Source organism: Tachysurus fulvidraco, chromosome 8 (assembly GCF_022655615.1).
Source record: "Tachysurus fulvidraco isolate hzauxx_2018 chromosome 8, HZAU_PFXX_2.0, whole genome shotgun sequence".
In the NCBI taxonomy this organism is placed as follows: Eukaryota; Metazoa; Chordata; class Actinopteri; order Siluriformes; family Bagridae; genus Tachysurus; species Tachysurus fulvidraco.
The window spans coordinates 17,484,228-17,506,385 of NC_062525.1; the positions used below are offsets into that span (position 1 = coordinate 17,484,228).

General features: G+C 38.6%; 1 protein-coding gene across 25 annotated transcripts in view; it reads left to right on the plus strand.

Moving 5' to 3' along the window:
* Window positions 1–22,158, plus strand: part of ablim1b (actin binding LIM protein 1b) — a 57,688-nt gene that overhangs the window by 11,759 nt on the left and 23,771 nt on the right. For 18 of the 25 annotated variants that reach the window (XM_047817334.1, XM_047817341.1, XM_027140543.2 and 15 more), the window contains exons 2-3: window positions 3,111–3,359; window positions 14,839–14,973. In XM_047817334.1, the coding sequence (XP_047673290.1) occupies window positions 3,111–3,359; window positions 14,839–14,973 (384 nt within the window). Of the gene's footprint in view, window positions 1–3,110; window positions 3,360–7,925; window positions 8,405–14,838; window positions 14,974–22,158 lie in introns of those variants that run through there. The other 7 variants (XM_027140542.2, XM_047817342.1, XM_047817335.1 and 4 more) reach the window with 6 other exon arrangements.

Genomic DNA, 22,158 nt, shown 5'->3' on the forward strand with positions numbered 1-22,158 from the left:
AGGAGCCTAAATCCAGTCAGCGTAAACGCTGTGGACACCGAGCAGAGGCAGGGGCATGTGCTAGACTAGTGGTTAAGGTGTCGGGCTACCAGTCAGAAGATTGAGAGTGTGATCCCGCTGTTGTGCACCTGAGCAAGGCCCTTAATCCTCAGTTGTATAAACATGAGATAAAGTCAGTGGCTCTGGATAAATCTGCCAAATGCTAAAATGTAAATGTTAATGAATCAACCCTCTAAATCTGGAGGTGAGAAGCAAATGTGCTAACCACTAAGCTCATGGAAAAAATTTGATCAGTTGAAAAAAAGACATGCAGGGTCTAAAGACTATCCTTATATATTAACATTTTCACTCCTAAATCATAATATCGGATAATAATTTATAAATAAATTGGATAAATATAAATTGGAGAAAGCAAATATTTTACTGGTGAATGCAACTAAATAAAAGTTTGACTGCTCATTATTCCAACACAACAAAATGCTAAATGCAATAAAACCCTGTATCCATCATCTCGCCTGTAGTTATTGTCTATGATAGACAGTGTGATCTGTGCTGTATATAGATGCTGTGGATCGGTTGGTATTGGATGTTCTCAAAGACAGGTAAAACTGCGTGGGTGTTATTATTTTTACACTGTGCCTTAGGAAACTCCCACATATGGTTATGCAACGGTTCGGGTTCTAACACTTGTGGACCAGTTTTAAAAAAGGTTTGTTGTTTCTCTTGTGAGTGGAGACGATGATACTGGATGGATGGATGCATTAATATCACTGTCTATAAATGAATTCAGGCTGCATGTTTCATTGATCGCTGTTCAGATCATGTTTCATGTTTTCCTTTGTGTCAACTAAGCAGCCTGGTCCTATTTTAATTCGTGTCTTGTCACTATATAAAATGCATGTTTTTAGGAGTTGAGGATTGTGAATATTGGCCTAGATATAAAAAGAAAAAAAAAGACCTTGAGTAAGGCAGGATCAGTTAGTAAAACTACAGTAAGTACTCACGACTGTGGTTGTGTTTGTAAAAATAAGTTAGACGATTCGACACCTCTCCTCGAAATAACTCCCATACTTTTGTGTTTGTTTAACTTTGTGTGTCAGGGACTCTCAGGGTGGGGGTCAGTGGAACGGAATACTTTACGATGCTTGCGTTCAGTGGTCAGTAACTAAATGACTCAACATATCAAAATGTCAAGAGGACACACTTGCTGTTCCCTTATTGTGTGTGGTATTCAAGTCATGTGTGTGTGTGTGTGTGTGTGTGTGTGTGTGTGTGTGTGTGTGTGTGTGTGTGTTCAGTGGTCATCCAGACTATTTAAAATGCATGCTATAAATAAAGGTTGTAGCATCAATGAGCTCAAATGTGTTTTTCCATATTCAATTATTCAAATATTTCACATGTATTCAGAGCTTTTATTACATTTGTATCTGATTCGGATGCTTGTAAATGACAGAGCTAACAGGACCACCTGGTGTCCAGGTCAGTGATTCTACACGATCCAGATGGTGTCACCTTGTGAGTCGTCTGGAAAAAAGGTTACCTGGGTAATAGTCTGTGATCAAGCTTCATTATGAGTCACACTGTTTCTGTGTCCGTGCCGTAGGTCTGTACAGTTCAGTGAAGCAGGAATACGGTTCGAGATTCCAAAGTCATTATCACTTACATTAGAGATACACAGCAGTGGGGAAGCCATATAGGATAATAGGCATGTTGGTAAAGACAGGCATCTAGTAAATAGCTAAACATGTTACTGTAGTAAAAGTTTAGGTTTATAGATCCCCTCTGTTAACCTTAAACATGTCTGGGATTATTTCTGTATCGGATTTAGGATTTCTACTGGATTTCATATTTTGGAATATTTGTACAGTTTGGCTTACGTCAGGATAAAATGACTTTCTGTGACATCATACTATCTGGACTGTGTTTCCCAGAATCATTAGGGGTGTGTGTGTGTGTGTGTGTGTGTGTGTGTGTGTGTGTGTGTGTGTGTGTGTGTGTGTGTGTGTGTGTGTGTTAAGTCGTTGTACCAATGTACAACTAATGTACAATGTTGTTAAGCCCTGTATGATTTCCTGTGCACAGTGGAAAAGATATTGCACCAATCCTGCTGAGAAGACCATTATTATATGAGCAGTTTAATGAGCCAGATGAATAAGGTCTCTAGGTGAATTGTTTTAACTATTAAATGTCGTCTAGTTTTTGCTGAAGAAAAGGTTTTTATGATTTATGTGTCTATGATATGGGCCTCGCACAAATCATACCCACATAAAGGAGTCTATTTTAAATGAGGTTGTTCACACAAACTGTACAGCAGCTCCGCCGTGGTGCTTAATGACCCAGGGTCAAGGTGGCCGTCTTGGTAAAGTTCCAAGTTAAATGTGGATACTTTCTGGAGTATAAACACAGAGGAACACTGTGTTTTATTGAATATTTTTTCCAATTAAATCTTGTACTGTATGGCGAAGGAAAGTCAAAAAATGCAGTATATATTTTGAGTTGTAACACAATAGGGGCTTTTTGTATACAACCAAATAATCTGTTAGTAATCAGATTGATAGCTCAATTGGCTTGAAAAGACTTCACGCAATAATCCAGTAAATAGGAAATAATTAGCCATATACACAAGTATTTGAATCGGATTGCACTGTTTAACAGTGTTTGGACAACTTGTGGCTTTGTCTATAGTAATATTATAATGAATGAGTGATCAAGGAAAATGACGTTGTAATACACGACATTGTAAAATTCTTAAAGAGTCCCCTAATCAAAGAAGGTGTTTATGTGTCTATCTCAGAGCAGTGCTGCTTGTGTTGCTGTGTCTGTGGACACCAAATCATCAATCATGACTCGGGCTGGCCCAGGTGCTCTTTTAGCCCTCAAGGGAAAACAGTCACTAAAAATATATCAGCCATAAGCTGCTTATAGCATCCAGGAATAAGCTCAGGGTAGCAGCTCAGAGCTGCTTTTCTGCTTTCCGAGGAGAAGCACTACATCCACCACACGTGGATCTGCCCTCCTCAGACTCTGTTGTCCCGGTGTAGTGAATTGTATCTGAGTGCTGTGTGGTAGTTCCCTTTACCCACTAGTGTATAATCTGCATCATTTGGTAGAAGACCTCAACATGCCCAAACTGAGCTCCCTGGGCAAGCTGTGCGGTTCGAGCCACAGCGATGACATCATTATTCACGACCAGGTCAAGCACAAGAACTCTGTGCGCCGCATGTCAATCATCGAGGATGGAAACGTGGCCGAGGTGCTTTACCTCATTCCCAAACAGTCAATGATGGAACAACTGCCCTTCCTTGACCCTAGAGAGTACCTGATCCTGGAGAGGATGCCATCTTCTGATGTAGGAGCTGGTAAGAAAGCTTACATATGGAAAATGAGAAATGTGCATTATCCCAAAAAGAAAGCGATGTTATATATGTATACACTTCATCTTTAATAATTTTTTGGTGCTACGATTTTGACACAAACACATTTTTTTGTTCCAGGCAAAAAAATGAAATTAGCAATCAGTGTGTAACTTTAGTATTATTAATTTAATATTGCAGGTTTTTTTTTACATTAATTGCACAATTCCTATTGTTTTTCTTTCATAACAAATTGACTAAATTATTTTGTACATTGTGACAGAATAGAACAGCACAAAATTGTCCATAGAATGAAAATGAAAAATATCACGTGAGCAGCAGGAAAAAAATGGTTTAACTAATTTTTTTAACCAAACTAACTGTGTTGTTTGAATAGATCCATGAGTTTATCCTGTGTCATCAGTGCCACTAATTATACAGTTGGGTTAAATGTGGATTTTTAGTAAGATATTATTATTTTTAGATATTAGGAGTAACTATTAAATTATTTCTAATTATTCATTCAGTTAATTGTATTAAAGTGAACTTTGGTGTGTGAGGGAATGTTTTACACACAACACCCTTTTTTTGTTTATTTAAATCTATTAAATGTAAAATGGCTTTGTGTTCAATGTACACAAAAACAAAAATAGCTTTGCAATGATTAGTTTACAGATCGTTATGTTTCAGTTTCACTTATTAGAAAAGTTCAAACATGACGATCACAGCTTTATTTAAACTTTTTCTTTTTTGCTGAAGAAGAGCTTTGTTTTATATCACATCAGCGGATGTTGTGTGAGAAATATGGTCTTGCTCACCGCAGCTGGTGATGTTGAGCTCTGTGTTGTTGTGTGGCAGCTAAACGGTGCGCTAGAATGCTGAACGTACTGAATAATATCTTTTGAGACGTAGTGCTGCGTGTCACCTGGTGTTTTAGCTTGGATACTTGTTTATTGTTTGTTTTTTTCTATGGTGATATGGAGAAGTGAAAGCTTGTGATTGTGGCCAGGTAGGAAAACAAAATATTTTAGAGATATGAGATATCTTTACCTATTAATAAAAAAACGGTTCAAGGTTCAAGGTTTAATTATCAATGCCACCATACAGTATGTAAAGACATACAGAAGAATCAAAATACCGTTTCTCTTTTCTCTTATCATGAAAGGAACATGAAAGTGAACAAAAAGCACTCGAAAATGCTCGATTGAACGGTGATGCTGGGGAGAGAGTGGACGCTGCGTCTGTTCACGCTGCCATCTTGAGTGGATCGACAACACAAATCCTGTATCCTGTTTAGTTTATTCAAACTAGTCTCCCGACTCCTTGGTTGATTGTTTCTTCTGCTGCCTGGATGGAAAGCCAGTCCATTGCAGGACACCATACAAAACATTCACACACTCGTTCAAACACTCATTTAAACCTGGAGGCAATTTTCAAGCTGCCAGACAACCTAATGCTGTGTTTTAAGAGGAAATGCACACAGACACATGGAGAACATCTGAAACTCTACACTGACAGTAACTCAAACTCAAGGCGCTGGAGCCGTAAAGCCGAAAGGATGTCCAACCCGAACGAGATACAGCATGATGCAATACCTTTGCTTTCTCAGTCTGCATTTTCCATCTCTCGGCCGGCTTTCTTCATAAACATTTTTGAAAAAGAATTCTTAGCTGTAGTCCAGTGAAAGCTTTGTAGTGTACAACTCTGTAGTGACACATGATTAGAGCACTGCAGTGTCTCTCAATCTCTCTCACATGGATGCACTGGCCTGTTTTTTGTTACTGTTTGACGCAATGCTCTCCAGTGAAGCATGATCATAGAAAGGAACCGGCACATTACTGCGCTCATGTCTCCATTCAACCGATCAATCATTTACCAGCAGAGCAGAGTCCCTGCAATGACTAAATCAACAGTCTACCATTCAAAGGAGACTTCTGAGAGAAGACTGATGAAGAACCCCTCTGTGTATTATTGAGTTTAGGTTTTACTGACACTAAAACCAGATGGCTAAGAGTAAGAAATCTTCATTTGCTGAGTCAAATAGCAGCATCTACAGTAAGTGGTTAAAGTGGTTGTTTGTCATTTTTAAAGCCCTTTTGTCTAAGTTGAATTTCACTGCAAACATTTTCGAGCTTTTCTTTTCTATTCGCTTCCTTTGTTATAACTGCGTGCCATCTTTGTTTTACTACAGAAAAAAAAATTAAACATAAAGTACAGAAATAACAGGGCAAATACATTTGCAAATGATATCCCTTTTTAAAAAATGATATAATACTTAATTTGCCATTTTATTTTTATATTATATTACACTGTATTTTACACAGAAGGCATAGTCAGGATTTGATGTAAAATGCATACAGTGGCGACTTCTATATAACCTGAGTCACACGCACACACACACACACACGCGCGCAGTGTGAATCTGCTGTTTGAAATTCAGCTCATCTCCTCTACCTTCAGATACTCCTGGTTTGAAGTATACTTCAGTTGCTGTGTATTAGCTCTGACTTTATGCTTTCTCAGTAAAGATGCACCTCATATTCACTGACCAGTTGAAAGGGCTGATGCACATTCTGTACACTAGCAAACCTTCATTACGTTGCCTGCATTTTCACGGTTATGATGAGAACCACTGAATAATCTGAGGTAGGACTTTTCACCTACAGTACTTACAGTTCTCCAATGGAAATAAATGAAAGGTCTATAATAATACACTTGTTTTAATTACTGTTTCTGTTGGAACAGCTCATTCACAGGCACTTATATGACTAAACTTACTGTTAAAAGACAAGAACTCACTTGTCTCCTAGATGTTTATGTTCTAAAATATAATGATTTAAAAAAAAAGTATAATCTGACATTTATTTAGAAATTCAATCATTGGCAAATCACAGTGGTACAAGTGGAATAACACACTCGAGACTGCTGTTATACAATATATATATATATATATATATATATATATATATATATATATATATATATATATATATATATATATATATAAAATCACACCCTCCGGTGTCACCCAAATGAGGATGAGGTTCCCCTTTGAGTCAGGGTCCTCTTAAGGTTTCTTCCATTACCATCTAAGGGACTTTTTCATTGCCACAGTCACCTCAGTCACCTCAGGCTTGCTCATTGGGAATAAATACAAACACATCTAAAGATATCTAATATTCATCTTGAATTTTTGTATTATATTTCTTATATTCTGTAAAGATGCTTCGAGACAATGTCCACTGTTAAAAGCTCTATACGTATAAATTTAAATTCAATTGAATTAGAACTCTCAGAAAGAGAGCCTTTTCCAACTCAACTCCGTCGTCCTGGGTTTGACCCTGGCGTCGGCTGACTATATGTGCAGTTTCTGTGCACCTTCTGTCTAGCCTACTTTTTCAGTTCTCCACTTTTACCCCACTATATACACCGTGCATTTCTATAAAGCTGCTTTTTGACCATGTCCATTGTTAAAAGTGCTTAAACAAATAAAACTGAATTGAAGTGAATTTAATGGTGCTCTGTAATGGACTGCCATCAAGGCCACATTCCCACAACTTGTCTGGTGTTTCCAGGATAGGCTCCAGATCCTTTGTGAACCAGCACATGATAAAGCATGAGTGAGTGAGTGGGTAATCCATTTTTAATATTATTTTTCACATCCCTATCCATTCCACCTGGACTTTATTGAAAGTCCTAAAAACAGTCATTTCATGTTGTTGTCATGGGAATGATGCCAGCCCAAGCCTTTGGTGTCATTGTGATGCTGGGACTGAACAAATCTGCAGGCTCAGAAATAACACAAATTTACCCTGGCAAAGTGGAAAAGGATTAACATAGACAGAGATGTTGGGAGCAGGAATCTTCCCCATCTTATATACTCTATTCATAATTCCTCAAAGCTGCCTAATTCCCTCAGCACACAATTCTTCCTTAGAGATGCACAGCACAGCGGTCGGGTATTAATAACACCTCTCAATCGACTTGCAAACTCAATTGTACCACCAGTAATCCTATAATCTACTGCCACGGTACCACAATAGACCAGACCAGGCTCTGGCAGTTTTAAAAACTACTCAGTGTATCGCTATAGCACAGATGGTCCTACTGTATGTATTTAAGTACGAAGATTTTTTTTTCTGAGGGAATATGAGCATATCCACTGTTATCCAATAATTTACTGAACAACTGGTGTTTGAATGGTGGTTGTTTTGTAGAAAAGTGTGTAAAAGCTGACAGGGTACATAGTTTGGTGAAAAAGACACTAGTCTGCCTGCAGATGATGGATGTAAAGCAAACTAGAAGCTGCGCTGAACAATGATGGAAAAAAAGAGCAGCTGAGAGAAACAGATAGAAATACAAACACACAGAGGGTGAAACAATGAGAGAGTGAGTGAGAGAGAGCGAGAGAGAGAGAGAGAGAGAGAGAGAGAGAGAGAGTAGCAGTGAATATAAAATAGAGTCACATGTGCTGCACACTGCCCTCCCCTTTCAGTCCTTTTGAAGAATTTAAGGTGGTGTCTCTAACTGGGAGGGATTATGACTATGGAATCTGCATTTGTCACACACAGCAGCTGCAACCTGGTTATTTCAGCACAGCGACGGAAGAGTCCTCAAACACACACACACTCTCACGCACACACACACGGTCAGAAAAGGGGAAGGCTCAAGAAACGGAGACCAAAAGAGCAGTTACACAGTGCCGACTGGCTGCCTAGTTTGACAGGACTAGCTCTCCCTCTCTCTCTCTCTCTCTCTCTCTCTCTCTCTCTCTCTCTCTCTCTCTCTCTCTCTCCCTCTCTCTCTCTCTCTCGCTCTCCCTCTTCCTCTCTCTCTCTTTCTCTGTCAGTTCCTCTGCCTTCTTTTATTTCTTTTCTTATATTGTCTCTCTCTCTCTCTCTCTCTCTCTCTCTCTCTCTCTCTCTCTTCCTCTTCTTTGGGCTGAGAGGTAGAGAGTGCGGGAAGACCCAGTGAAGGCAGAAAGCAGCAGCAGAAGCAGCTCTCCTCTCTCAAGCCCCAGAAGGAGCCAATGGTCATGGTGAAGGAGAAAGGTAGTTGGCATGGTGTACAAACAGTTTTTTTTGCAGTCCAGAGAGAATGTGATATGTGATTATGCAGAAGATACTTCCTGTCTGAGGAGAGTGGGTGTGTTTAGCGTGTGTGTGTGTGTGTGTGTGTGTGTGTGTGTGTGTGTGTGTGTGTGTGTGTGTGTGTGTGTGTGTGTGTGTGTGTGTGTGTAGGATGCTGGAATTTGAGAGAGCGTCTGTACACACATGGCTTTGATGAGGATGCTTTTATGTATTATTGTTATTGTAATTTGTGGCCGTCAATATGATACTGTTGTGGATATAATTGTGTCTCAGTATCAACTGGTCTTAAAATTCACAGCTAAGGAAGGGTTTACCAGGGATAGATTTAAGTGTGCATGCATTTGGCTGTGTCTGTATGTATACTGAAGTCTACTGTATGCAGAACCTTTCACAACCATATGTGTGTGTCTGTCAATGGGGACTGGTACAAATCTCAGCAATCTCTGCTGTGTGATTTTACACTAGCAAGTAGAACAGAATCAGCTGTTAAGTACTTAATGTCCTTCTTACAAATGCCTCTGTAATACCTTCTTTCTAAACACATGATTTAAACAACATAAATAGAAGAAGCACTCCACATGTAGGATGTCAACTATTTCCAGAAAGAACGTTGTGTAAGTGTATTTAAGAATTAAATAGCCTTGAATTATTTACAAAATGCACAAAAGGGACCTGAGTTGGGCTGAACAGCTAGGATGCAATTCAGAGAGAAACACACTACCGTACATCGTATATCGTTCCTGCCACAGCTGGATGATGGGAGCAGATAGGATCCCGGGTGGGTTTTGAAGGAACACTGCACCAAAGTGGATGATTCAGGAATACTACAAAAGTAGATCATGAGTCACAAGACGCTTCTAAATGATTTGTGCAGAATATGTGTGTGTGTGTGTGTGTGTGTGTGTGTGTGTGTGTGTGTGTGTGTGTGTGTGTGTGTGTGTGTGTGAGTGAGAGAGAGAGACAGAGAGAGAGAATAGGCTCAATAATGTATTTAGCCCATCATGGTATCCATGGCAACCAGGCAACGAGTGGTCTGCTGCTGAGACTATACTACATGTTTGAATCATAGCCCAAAAATCATAGCTAATACACAAGCAAACACCTGGACACTATCAGACACACATTCTTCAGGCACACTGCACAAACATGCGTGTATTTCAACTTAACACACGTTTGTACTCACAATTATACCTGGTTTTGCCAACAATTTGATACAAATGTGTGTGAGGCTCATGCAGGTACATTAGCATTCACAGCATGCACTGCATGAATAAAAGGTATATATTTGATTGATGGAGAATCAGAATGAGGTAGAATTCACTAATTCAGTAAAATACTGTATATTTAAATCATGTTTCATCTTAATTTTATTTTTTCCAACAAACAAACAAACAAACAAACAAATAAATAAATAAATAAGTAAATAAACTAGGGAAGGCACGGTGGCTTAGTGTTTAGCACGATTGCCTCACACCTCCAGGGTTGGGGGTTCGATTCCCGCCTCCACCTTGTGTGTGTTTGCATGTTCTCCCCGTGCCTCGGGGGTTTCCTCCGGGTACTCCGGTTTCCTCCCCCGGTCCAAAAACATGCATGGTAGGTTGATTGGTATCTCTGGAAAAAATGTCTGTAGTGTGTGAATGCATGAGTGAATGAGAGTGTGTGTGTGCTCTGTGATGGGTTGGCACTCCGTCCAGGGTGTATCCTGCCTTGATGCCCGATGACGCCTGAGATAGGCACAGGCTCCCCGTGACCTGAGTAGTTCTGATAAATGCGGTAGAAAATGAATGAATGAATGAATGAATGAATGAATGAATGAATGAATGAATGAATGAATGAATGAAGTAAATAAACTAGCTCATGGTCAACCATGTATTTGCCAGAGCATTTGAGCCTCACACATAATCTAGAAGCTTCCAGGCACCACACACTCTTGTGATATCAGAGTGCACGAAGGGGACATTTGGACTCCTGTTAAAGACACACAGTACTGATAAACGCGTATGTGTTCCATCGTAGATAAAACTGTAGCTTTCAATAATACAGTACTGCTTCATGACTTTAAGATTAAACAGTTAAGATAATATGTTTGCCTGTCCAGAAAGTGAGTTAATACTTTGTATATAGCAAACTAAAACCTAAATGTGTGTTGTTTCTGCTATACCTGTGTCATTGTTTGAATAGAGAGATGACTCTTGCCCTCCATGCTTTGAGGTTACAGTTTTTAATCATCACTCAGAACAAACAGGCCGGCTGCCCACCTCTTTAATTGCATTTGTTCTGTGGGCTGTTACAGGTATTATTACATACAGTAATAACCACTTTTATAATCTTGAGCTAGATAACACAAAACAGAACAAGTCATAATATTTGTGAAACACGTGAAATATAGTGTTCGAAACTGGTGATTTGCATTGTGTAATAAATCCATTGTATAATAAATCTGTTGTGTAATAAATCCAGGTTATTATTCAGCCTACAGATGGTTATAACCTTGTCTTCTTGTCCATTGCTCCAGTGCTGCAGATTAGCTTACAATACTTTGACAGCTGTATTTATGACTGTCTTTTGTCCAGGTGTTAAGGTGACATTACAGTCGACTGAGTGATCGCTCTACTAACGGTTTAAAACCTTTTCCCACTTTACTCCTTGCGCAGCCGATAAAGGGGCCATATCCGTTTTATGCTCTTCTGCCTGATTGTGTTTACATTATCTTGTCTTTTCAGGGATCTTCATTGTTTAATAAGATTGACTTTGAAGGTTATTCGCTTCGATTCATTTCTGTTAGCTTCACTTAAGCTTACGTGCTGATAAGATTCTTATTAATTGTATTATAGCACACATTTAATGCATCTAGTTATGGTTTGTTTCATGAAGTGGAGGGACACAGTGGTTTAGCAATTTCAGGGTTGGTTGTTTGATTCCTACCTCTGCACTGTGTTCTCCCTGTGCTTTGAGGATTTTTTTAAGGGTTTGAGTATTTTGGTTTCCCCTGAAAACATGCATTTTAAGCCAATTGGATCCTTTTTTGTAAATGATGATGTGTATGTGTGTGATTGCATCTTTTCATGGGTTGACACACCGCCTGTGATGTCTCCTAAGCGATACAGAAAATGGATAGAGTTTTGTTTTAATTTTTTTTATAATATTCCAATAATAAGGTTTGTCTTTTACCTCCTATACTGTTAAAGAATGGTCTCACGATGGCTTCTGTTTAGCCCAAATATTACTATTACATCTAATCAGTTTGGCAGTTTGATTAAGTTACTGTAGTTGTGTCCTCTGAGGTCAAAGTAGCTTATTATGAGTGCAGAGACCAGCCTTTAGTCCAATGTAGAGATCAGATGTGCTAATGCTGTGATTTGACTTTACTCATACCTAATCACACTGCCTGCTGCACTACACACATATGCTTAGGTGTGTACAATACAAGGACAGAATACCATCACCAAAAAATTGTTGGCCAGTGACCTGTCAGCTTTTTACCGAGTTGCGAACACAGTGTTACGTAATGCTGCAAACCACGTGTGGAAACCTCTTCTAATAACTACATGTCTTTCCTATTAGCTTCATAGCAGTTACTGAATAACACCCTGACAATCTGAATAATACTTTGTACTTTTAGGAGTTAGAAAATGTTCTTAAGTATCCTAGAATTCTAAAAATGATGTGTCTGATAGTATGTGTCAGGAAATTGGCCATGCAATCGTAAGTGATGTATTAACCCACTTATTAGCTTTACTCAGTTCATACCTGCACAGCTTGTATGACTCAGATCAGGGGGATTAAAAGGCTGTGTTCCTTCTTACAGTGTTTTTTCTCACACCATCTGGCTCTGTTCCCTGTCAGGCATGGGAGGTGTTCCACATCTATGCTTCACACTCAGTATGAGTAACACATAATGCTCAAGGAGATCCCTCTCCATATGATGATTTGCATAAGTGGGTGATGCTCAGTGCTGCTAAATCTGCAGCACAAACTGCCGTGTTAAAGAAACTGTCCACAGTATATCTGTAAAACATCTGGCATGAATGGGTGATTCACAGAAGCATTTTATTTGAATTGTATTGCTTCACCACATGGACACATTTTTAATGACATGAACTGGGATTTTGCAATTAGGCCTTTTTTTTACTACCTACCTTTTATCTCACTCTCAGTTGGGTCCTTAGCTTAGTTGAGCATAGGATTTCTTTTTTTGGTAAGGACTGAAAGTGGCTTTGTAGCTAAAGAAAAAAACAACATGCAGCATAAATGCACCTGCCTATTCCTTAGTGTCAGCCTGACAAAATACTGCAGCCTCATTCTCCTGTTACATTATACAACTTTCCCTGTGCCGTATTGTCGTGACATTAAATCTGGTTGCCATAGCAACATCTTTCTCCAGCGGTGAACACTGGTCTGTGAGAAATCCTTGTGCTTCCTTCTGTGCTGCAATAGGAGCATTCCTGAGGATTCACGGCCTAGCCTGCGACTCATAGGCAGAAAGAACTATGGAGAGAGAGACAAAACAGGCACTTTAATTGAATCAGATGTGTGTTTTTGTGAGCAGTTTGTCATGGGAATGGCTGTCAGGGCTTTTAAAATGAGTTGTTTAATTAGTGGAGCGGCTCTGTGGCAGCAGGCTTGTGTAACCTGACTGGCCACTAAAGAGTGTGCTCTCAATCTGACACATTCTTTCCTACACTAATCTCATGCAGAGCTTTCAAGTGGCTCACGATTAGATCTGAGAAGAACAGATCAACTCTCACAGAGAAGAGGGAGGATACTTATTCAGAAGGGATGACTTGGTGCAGTAGCAAATATTATGGGGTAGAGAAGAATGACAGTAAATGAGAGATCATGAGAAGGTGAGGAGCGTTGGCAAATGGAGACGGAATTAGAACGACCGACTGAAGAGAGCTTCAGTTTAAGAGCTTTTCTTTGAAAAGCTTGAGCACTGTTTTGAAGGAGCTCAAAGTGGAAGCATGTGGAGATAATATTTTGGCCCTAGTGACTGTCAGTGAGCTTGTCAATGAGAAAGAGACAGAGAGAAATAGAAAAAGAAAGATGAAGAGCCCAATGATGTGACAAGCCTCAGTACATTTCAGGGAGCAAAAACCAGCCTCTAGTGATCTATTTCTATCCGTGTGTGTGTGTGTGTGTGTGTGTGTGTGTGTGTGTGTGTGTGTGTGTGTGTGTGTGTGTGTGTGTGTGTGTTTTAATTAAGCAAGTACTATTGTGCAGTTGTGATTGGCTGCTGTTATGCAGAGCTTATACAGAACTCCGGGTGGCATTTGGGATGAGTGGTTCAGATTTATAGACAATAAATCAGTGTATGAAGTGAGTAAATACTTGGGTGGGAGGGAAGTCGGATAAGGAGGTCAAAAACTCTCCATGTGGTTCTGATAAACAGAGCATTTCATCTAACCAGCCGTACAGATCATACACATCCTAACATGATGCACCACTCACACCTACACAGTGTGCTGTCACCCGTGGTGTAGGCTTGTGCTGGTACAGAAACACTCCAGCATCATGCTGTACCTTTAATTAGCTGTTTAGTGTCTGATGAGTTTGTATTTGGTCCTTTAGACTTAAAGTATATTATATTCAACCCTTTTATCAGTACACAGTTATTCCATTCCACTGTCTGAACGGAAATCCAATTATCAGACAATTTCAATCAAGATAAACAAATGAATTATTTTATTGCTGCGAGTGTGATATAAAATTATTAAGGACACTGTCAGCTTTCAGTAGGAGATGTGTTTACCTTTGTTCCGATAACCTTACTTTTATCCTTTTAGCTTTAAATGTAATGGCTTAAAATTTTAGATGCATGTGAACAATGACTTGGGGCAACTCAGAGAACACAAAAGGGTTTGATGTCATTGTTTACATCGAAAGATGAAAACATTAATACAAAAATAACACAGTTTTTTTTCTATGAAAATATTGCCTGTAGTACATTAGGTAGAAAGAGAAATACTTTGAAAATACTACAAATTATTAAAGCCCTGTAAGTCTAATTCCATATGAGTCATTAACCACCAGTGTGTAGTGTGACTTGACATTTCTAAAATTTAATAAACAATGACAGCAAAATAGCTGGAAATTCAATTTTCTAGCCTCAGGGGAAAAAAGTTAAAGTCACCCAATTATCCAATTCTGTTAATATTTGAGGTAGCGATGACGTTCCCGTGTATTGTAACATTTTTCATTTTCACAGAGCGTTGACATATTTGCACACTCTGCAGTTTGATCTAAATGCGATTATGCTGTACATTTGTTTTTAGTTATGTGGTGTAGTATCGTGCTTTTAGTTCATTTTATGCATCTGGATGACTGGCCACTTAATGTACTTGCATTAGCCTTTTTCTGTAAGTAAAGATTTGTCTTTGTGCTTTCTCCCACAGTGGCCCATCCTCAGGAAGCCCACCGGCCCCCAGAGAAACTAGTCATCCAGTGTTACAAATGCGGGGAGCCATGCAAGGGGGAGGTACTGCGTGTGCAAAGCAAGCATTTCCACATCAAGTGCTTCACCTGCAAAGGTAAGACCTTCTGTTCGTACATCTGCTCAAGTGTAGGTATGGATTTTTAAATAGCTAACAAGATCTAATCTAGCCTGGGAAAAGGTGTTCGGCATTGGGGTTCTCTAGGATTTCAAGTGTGTGCACGGCTGTCATATGTGGAAAGACTTCAGTCATACGATGATGTTGCATTCTTAATCATTTTGCTAAACAGAATATTAATAAAAATAATAACAAACAATTTATTATAAAAATAATACTTTTTTGTAATAATCTGAATCATTTTTACTGTGTGAATAAGAAAAAAAGTTGAATTTAAATGCAAAAAACTGCAAGAAATGTGCAGTTGAAGGAGTTGAGAAAAAAAAAAAAGGTGCTTTTGGAGTTTTACCTCTAATTTAATGACCTATGGATTAAATACTTATATAACAAATCCTTCTTGAAACCTGAATAATTTAAACATGACTTGTCATTCACATAAATACTGCATTAATGCCCTGTAATAACCTTAACATGTCTTTTCAGGGTTTTTTAACCTTTTATGAAGTGAGAATTAATTAGCAACAGCCTCAGCCAATAGTATGACAATCGCATTGCTACGATGGTGTGTTTCTCAATGGCACTCTGACCAGCCTTTTCATTTATTTTAAGAGTACTTGGCATAATCATCTGTTTTCTCAACAATTGCTTGGATTGACCACCTGAGCTACTGGATTGTATGAGAGAGCATGAGATTTATTCTAATGGCACTTTGCCAGGTACAGAGAGTGTTCATTACCTTCTGGGAAAAAGAAACGAGAGAGAGAGAGAGAGAGAGAGAGAGAGAGAGAGAGAGAGAGAGAGAGAGAGAGAGAGAGAGAGAGAGAGAGAGAGAGAGAGAGAGAGAGACAGAGAGAGAGAGAGAGAGAGAGAGAGAGCAGACTGTTCTCATTTTACTACATTCAGCTTTCACCTATCACCACTCACACAACCTCCATTCAGAAAAACAGCTCTGTTTATAGTGAAGTTCTATGAATATATAAAAGAATCAAACGTTACATTAACATTTCCCATTTAAGAATCTTTAACGTTCACAGTCCAAGAACGTCAGCATTAAATAACCAAAAGTAATGTAAAAGGTGTAAATATAGCGACAGTACAAACATGATTATTAAAATGTTAATCATGATGTACAGTATTATTGCTAAAGTATGTGGTTTATGTTAAAGTAATGTGTTATATCATGTCAGTTAAAGGAATATTAATGTGAACTGTAATCCAACTATGTTTTTGTCTAAAAGTATCATTACAGCTTTTGCAGTTGCAGCCATATTAATCTGAGAAACCATGTTTGCCGGTGTATTAATCGTAGTGCTCCAAACAAAAAGTCTGTGAGTTTCCTTCCTGAAAGCAGATCTTTTCTTCAGCTCTATATCATTAAAACCTCCTCCATTTCTCAGAACGACATGTTCTCAGCTGAATGCTTTAAACACATTGTTATATTAGTTTTGTCACTAGTCCCAATGATGACCTGACGGACTAGCACAAACTGTTATAATAATATAATATAATAATATAATATATAAACTAACAGGAAATGTTAGTTCCTGTAATCAAATACATTATAAAAATATATAGTCATCTTCTCTGCCTGTCTTGAACTTAACTACTGAATTATCACATATAAAATAAAACATTGGAGACTCCTTTCATAAATGTTATGTAAATTCCTCTTTACAGAAACCTTCAACATATTAACGATAAGGAGAACAATTATTTATTTGTCACATACACAAAACAGTCTTTCCACTGTATATCCCAACTTGTTGGAAAGCTGGGGTGAGAGTGTAGGATTAGCCATGATACAGCATCCCTGGAGCTGAGAGGGTTAAGGGCCTTACTCAAGGGCCCCACAGTGGCAGCTTAACAAAGCTTAAACATCACTTCCCACTACTTGGACATTTTCCTTTGAACAGTTATTATTATTATTATTATTATTATTATTATTATTATTATTATTATTATTATTATTATTATTATTATTATTAACTTATGTTTAACATTGTCTATACAACTTCATTAATAATAATAATACCGTAATCGAATGCTCTTATTGTTATAAACCTGTTATTTGAATTGGAGGCAGTGTTTTTGTCAGAACTGAAAACAAATCCACAATCTTCTGGTGTAGATATTTTCACTGTTCTCTGTGCTGCTGACCAATGAATTATTTATAGCTGCTTGTGTCATTTTTTTGGTAAATTATTTCAAGAGTGGCTCTGATTCTCAGTGTCATAATCTATCTCATCTATAAATGTAACTTATAGCTTTGTTCCTGGAAAGCAGAGTACAGAGGTTTGCATAAGGTGTAAGTATGTCTATAAATGTATGGCTGGAGGTGTGTGTGCAGTGAAAGCATGCCAGCAGCTGAGATTTGGCACTGTAAGGCTTGACTGTGTCTATGATCTGAGCCAATACACTGTGCTGCTATTTGCTGTCCCGTTAGCTACAACAGATCAGATAGAGTACATTCACATTGTGTGCACCAGTGAGCGTGTGTGTTCACCATCACCCTCCAGCCATACTGTTTGTCATTCCTGCACTTACTTTGAATTCCACTAGCATCCTCATCCTCCTTCAGTGTCATGTTCGTCTTTCTTACCTCCCCACCCTCTGCTTTGTGAATGCTGTGTCAGTCAGAGAAGCTCTGTGCTATTTTCAGCACAGTCCCCAGGAGCCAATAAAGCTCTGATCGACTAGAAATAGCTTTGCTGATCCTGCTGTGAGAGAGAGAGGAGCCAGGGAGGGGTTCTACACAACACGTATGTGTACTGCGCAGCTATGTCAGGAATCACAGACATTCCGCAGCTGTGGATTTACATTAACGAGAAAATGGCAAAGCCTCATGCTCATCCAGAGTTTCATATTTTTCCAATATGTCATTGATACAGCTTTCCCTTGGATCATCTTTCACATGTTTTGCATGGTATATAGCTCCTACATTCAATTACATGCAATACACCTTCATGAATTTTGAGTGGAGTGGGTGTGATAGTCTTAGTAGTAGTATACTTGTATTCTTTTTCACAGCAAAACAGACATTTACATGATGGCAAATTCAATTTAGTTCCAGCCAAATTCAGCTAAGTTGGTAAACAGCCATGACAAAAACACAAGCATCTTCTCGAGTCTTTCCTGGGAACATTTGGTACGAGGTTGGAATGAACCTCGAATGGGATGGCAGTACATTGCACAGTAATGGGGGGTGGGGGAGGGATCTGCCTACTGGCATGGTTTTGAGAGTTGTAAGGAAACCTGAGAAACAGAGACATGAAGAGAACAGGTGAAACTCCACATAGACAGTAACCTAAATCCACCCTGGAGGTGTGAGGTGGCTGCACCACTGTACCACCTACAAGCTATTTTCATGAATGCAATTAAAATTAAGCTGTGAAAAGCACAGGGGCTTGATCAAAATGATTACAAATAAACTGCAACTTTTCAAAGTAGTATTAGAAGTATTTCCTAGTAGTTTTTGTGCTTATGAGAAAATCCCACATTGAACTAGTGGGAACTCAATCAGGTTTCCTGTGGCTAACGTGCATACTGTAAATACTGACCTCCTGATATAGAGAGCCTGAGAGCGGAGAGAGGAAGTGGAGATTATTCCTTCACAGTGTTTTTACTAAAGGTTGGCTAATCTGAATGTTAGTGTTGGCAGGGTTTGGCAGGAGGTTCTGGTGATGGAGGAGGTGATGGGAGAAGCTCCTTCTGAAGATGGCGGGTACACTTAAAGCATTCTTTACAAAAATAGTTGAGTGGATTTTCCTGGCAGCTGTCACCGTCACAGACACTTCAGCCAGCCCTCCTCTCATTCTATAAGTCTTCTTTCAAACACACACACACACACACACACACTCACACACACACACATACAGAATCGTGTGACATAGCCACTCTAAATCGTCTTATGGTTTTCCCTCTTAATATATAACATTGGATGATTGTAAAAACTGTTATAGATCATCATATAATCATTCATCATAAATGACTTTCCTCTCCTACCTCAAACTCAGCATTATATAACCAGGTTGCCATGGGATACAAGTGACAAATATGTATGTGGTCAACATTTATAGCTGCTCCAAAAGCCTTAAATGTACATGTGCCAAAAGCCTGTAATGCCTCTGCATGGTAGGGAGGAGCACTCATCATGGGTCTGACAGCGGGTCACCCTGTGGCTGTTTCCTAATTTAAGCCTTCAGGATTTCACAACATCTGAATGGACTTTGATCCTGATCTTACTGAATCTACCAAATGAAGATTAGCCATCTATAGAAACCTTAAAAACTAGACATAAAGGCTGGATTTTCTTCAATCAGAGCTGCAGAGAAAAGCAAGTTAAACATAACGAGGCTTTGCTGTATAAAATATTGAGTTTGGAATAATATTTGGAACAATGGCTTGTATACATCAGGATGTAAGGATAGAATTAATTCCTTGTGGCTTATTTGATGCTACAGTTTATTTATTGCTGGTCAGAGTTTATGAGGCTTCTTTCTTTAACTTGCATTCTGTATTGATTATATTTTGTTCATCCATTGAGTACTCTGTACTGTATCTTTGTGTTGCTGGACATCACTGCAATTAGGCAATTAGTTCGATTGTAATAAAATTCATGAGTTTTCAAGAATTTTACAAGTTAAATTTCCGAGGAATTTTTTGAATTTCAGAACGTATATTTCTATGCATTTTAACACTGTATTGTTTTCAAATCCATATACTTTTAGAAAATAGTTACTTAGGTGTACATATATATATATATAAAGAGAGAGAGAGAGAGAGAGAGAGAGAGAGAGAGAGAGAGAGAGAGAGAATATTCATTCATTTAACATATTAACAAGTGATGTATTATAAACACACAGCCATGCAGTCAGATATAAACTGTGTGGAAGTGAGCAAGAGAACAGATTTGAAGGTCACTAGATAATGATGTGAATGTGAAGGATGCACATACACCAATGAACTTAGAGGATTTGTTCGTTTTTTCTTAGTAACAGTGTAACATGTTTTCGTCATTGTAGTGCCGATTTTATATTTGGCTAATCATTTGTTTATTCAGTTGTATGGGAAATAGAACCAACTAAATAAAAATAAATAAATAAACAAACAAACACACAAACAAACAACCACACACACACACACGCGCGCACACACACACACACACACATTAACTGTGCAAACAGAATAAAATAATAATCCTTCATACACCTCTATAAAAAGGTCCCCACCCACTTCTTGTTAAAACCTGTTTACTCAACCAGTTCAGCTTGACACAACATTTTACATATTCTCCACTAAAAATATCCCAATGCCATTTTTGGCAGATGTGTGTGAGTTTTACACATTTGTGCCATTAGGATACAATGCTGGAAATCATCAGTCGGGGCAACCGTCAGGGCTAATGGAGTTGGAGAGGCACATCACGCTGTTGCACTGTATTGTGGTGATGATCGTGGTTCTAGTTCCACACAGATAATGACGGAGCTCTGAAAGCAAAATGGCATGCCAAGAATGCTGTCATGCCAAAGGTTCTCATTTAACCATCATTTTGTCCTCTTACATAGAATTACACAGTGTAGTTAAGAGCTGTAGATGTGCACTCCTGTCAGGAAAGTACCACTGCTAAAACAGCTAGTGTGATGCTCAACTTATGGGGCATTCATTCTCACAGCAAGCATTCGGACTAATCGTGCATATCCCACTGTGATCTTTACAGCATGCAAGGGATAATTAGGACCAGAGCTTCATCCCTTTATTAGTTATCCAACATGGTAGTGGCACATATTGTACATAGGGGTGCAGAAGAGGCAGCTGTGTTGCATGTATATCTGTATCTGTTTAGTGCTCCAAATATACAAAGCTATATTTGTGTATTTGGATTTAAATGAAACACTGGAAATCACTAGAAGAAACACTCAGCATTATCTTATATATGTATATATATATATATATGTATATACACACACACACACACACACACACACACACACACACACACACACATATATATATATATACATATATATGTATATATATATATACGTATATATATATATATACGTATATATATATATATATATATAAGCACATAGCCTAATTTAAACACCACGATCCTGACTAGGCAGTTACTGAGATGCATCATGCATCGCTACACATTAATGGTTTTTTTGTTTGTCCAACAAGCTTCACATCTGATTTCTCATTTACATCTGCATAAAAAATAAAAACCTCCCGCTTACAAGATTTACATTTACTGTGTCTCATAGTAGCCCATGTCTAATATACTTCTTGACCAGATTTCATAACCAAACCTCTGTATTTTTTTAATCTTATTTAATTTTATTTCTTCAGAGCAAATAATGTATTCATATTTGGTTACATCGTTTATGTAGCACAGAGCAGTGTAGCAGTACTGAAGACAGAAAAGCATTCTTGGGAAATCTAGTCAAATATTAATGAAGAGAAGAACTGCTCTATAGCTTCTCTGGATAGAATTCTCTGGTGCTAATGAATGATTCACTTCTGCCTCTGTGGATTTCATGGAATAAATCTATGTTATGGAAGTGGATTTGGATTTGTTTCAAGATGAAGGATGTAACAGCCTGAAGTGAGAATCACCATGCTGAACACAGGCATGCTGTTACACTTACGTCAGCCGTCCACACACAGCGCTTTCTGCCTCCACCTGTCTCTCACTGATCACTGTTGCCTGCGTCATACATTAGACACTTCCCCGACTCTTGTAGAGAAACAAAAAGCTGTGTGTCTTGTTCGTGCGTGTTCTGTTTTATGCAATCTTCCCACAAGATACAGGTTGATGGTGCAACATTTTCTGGTGTGGTATTGTCAGTGGTACGTCTTTTGAATGTGTCTTTCACTTGGAAAGCTGTAAATAAATCCTATAGCATTGTCACATGAGATCTCCAGGCTCCCAAGGTTGATACTAAGCTTGGATCACTGTTTGTGTTGACTTTCAGGTGTTCTTCCTGTGTCCTTGTAGGTTTCCTTCCTCCTCCAAAAACATGCTAGGAGGATTGGTCACTTTTGTGTCTAGCTGTGAATGTGTGTGTGCATGGTGCCATAAGTTAGACTGGTATTCCCACCACATGCTAAGTGTTCCCAGGATAGACTCCAGATTCACCGCAACCCACTGACAGTATATAG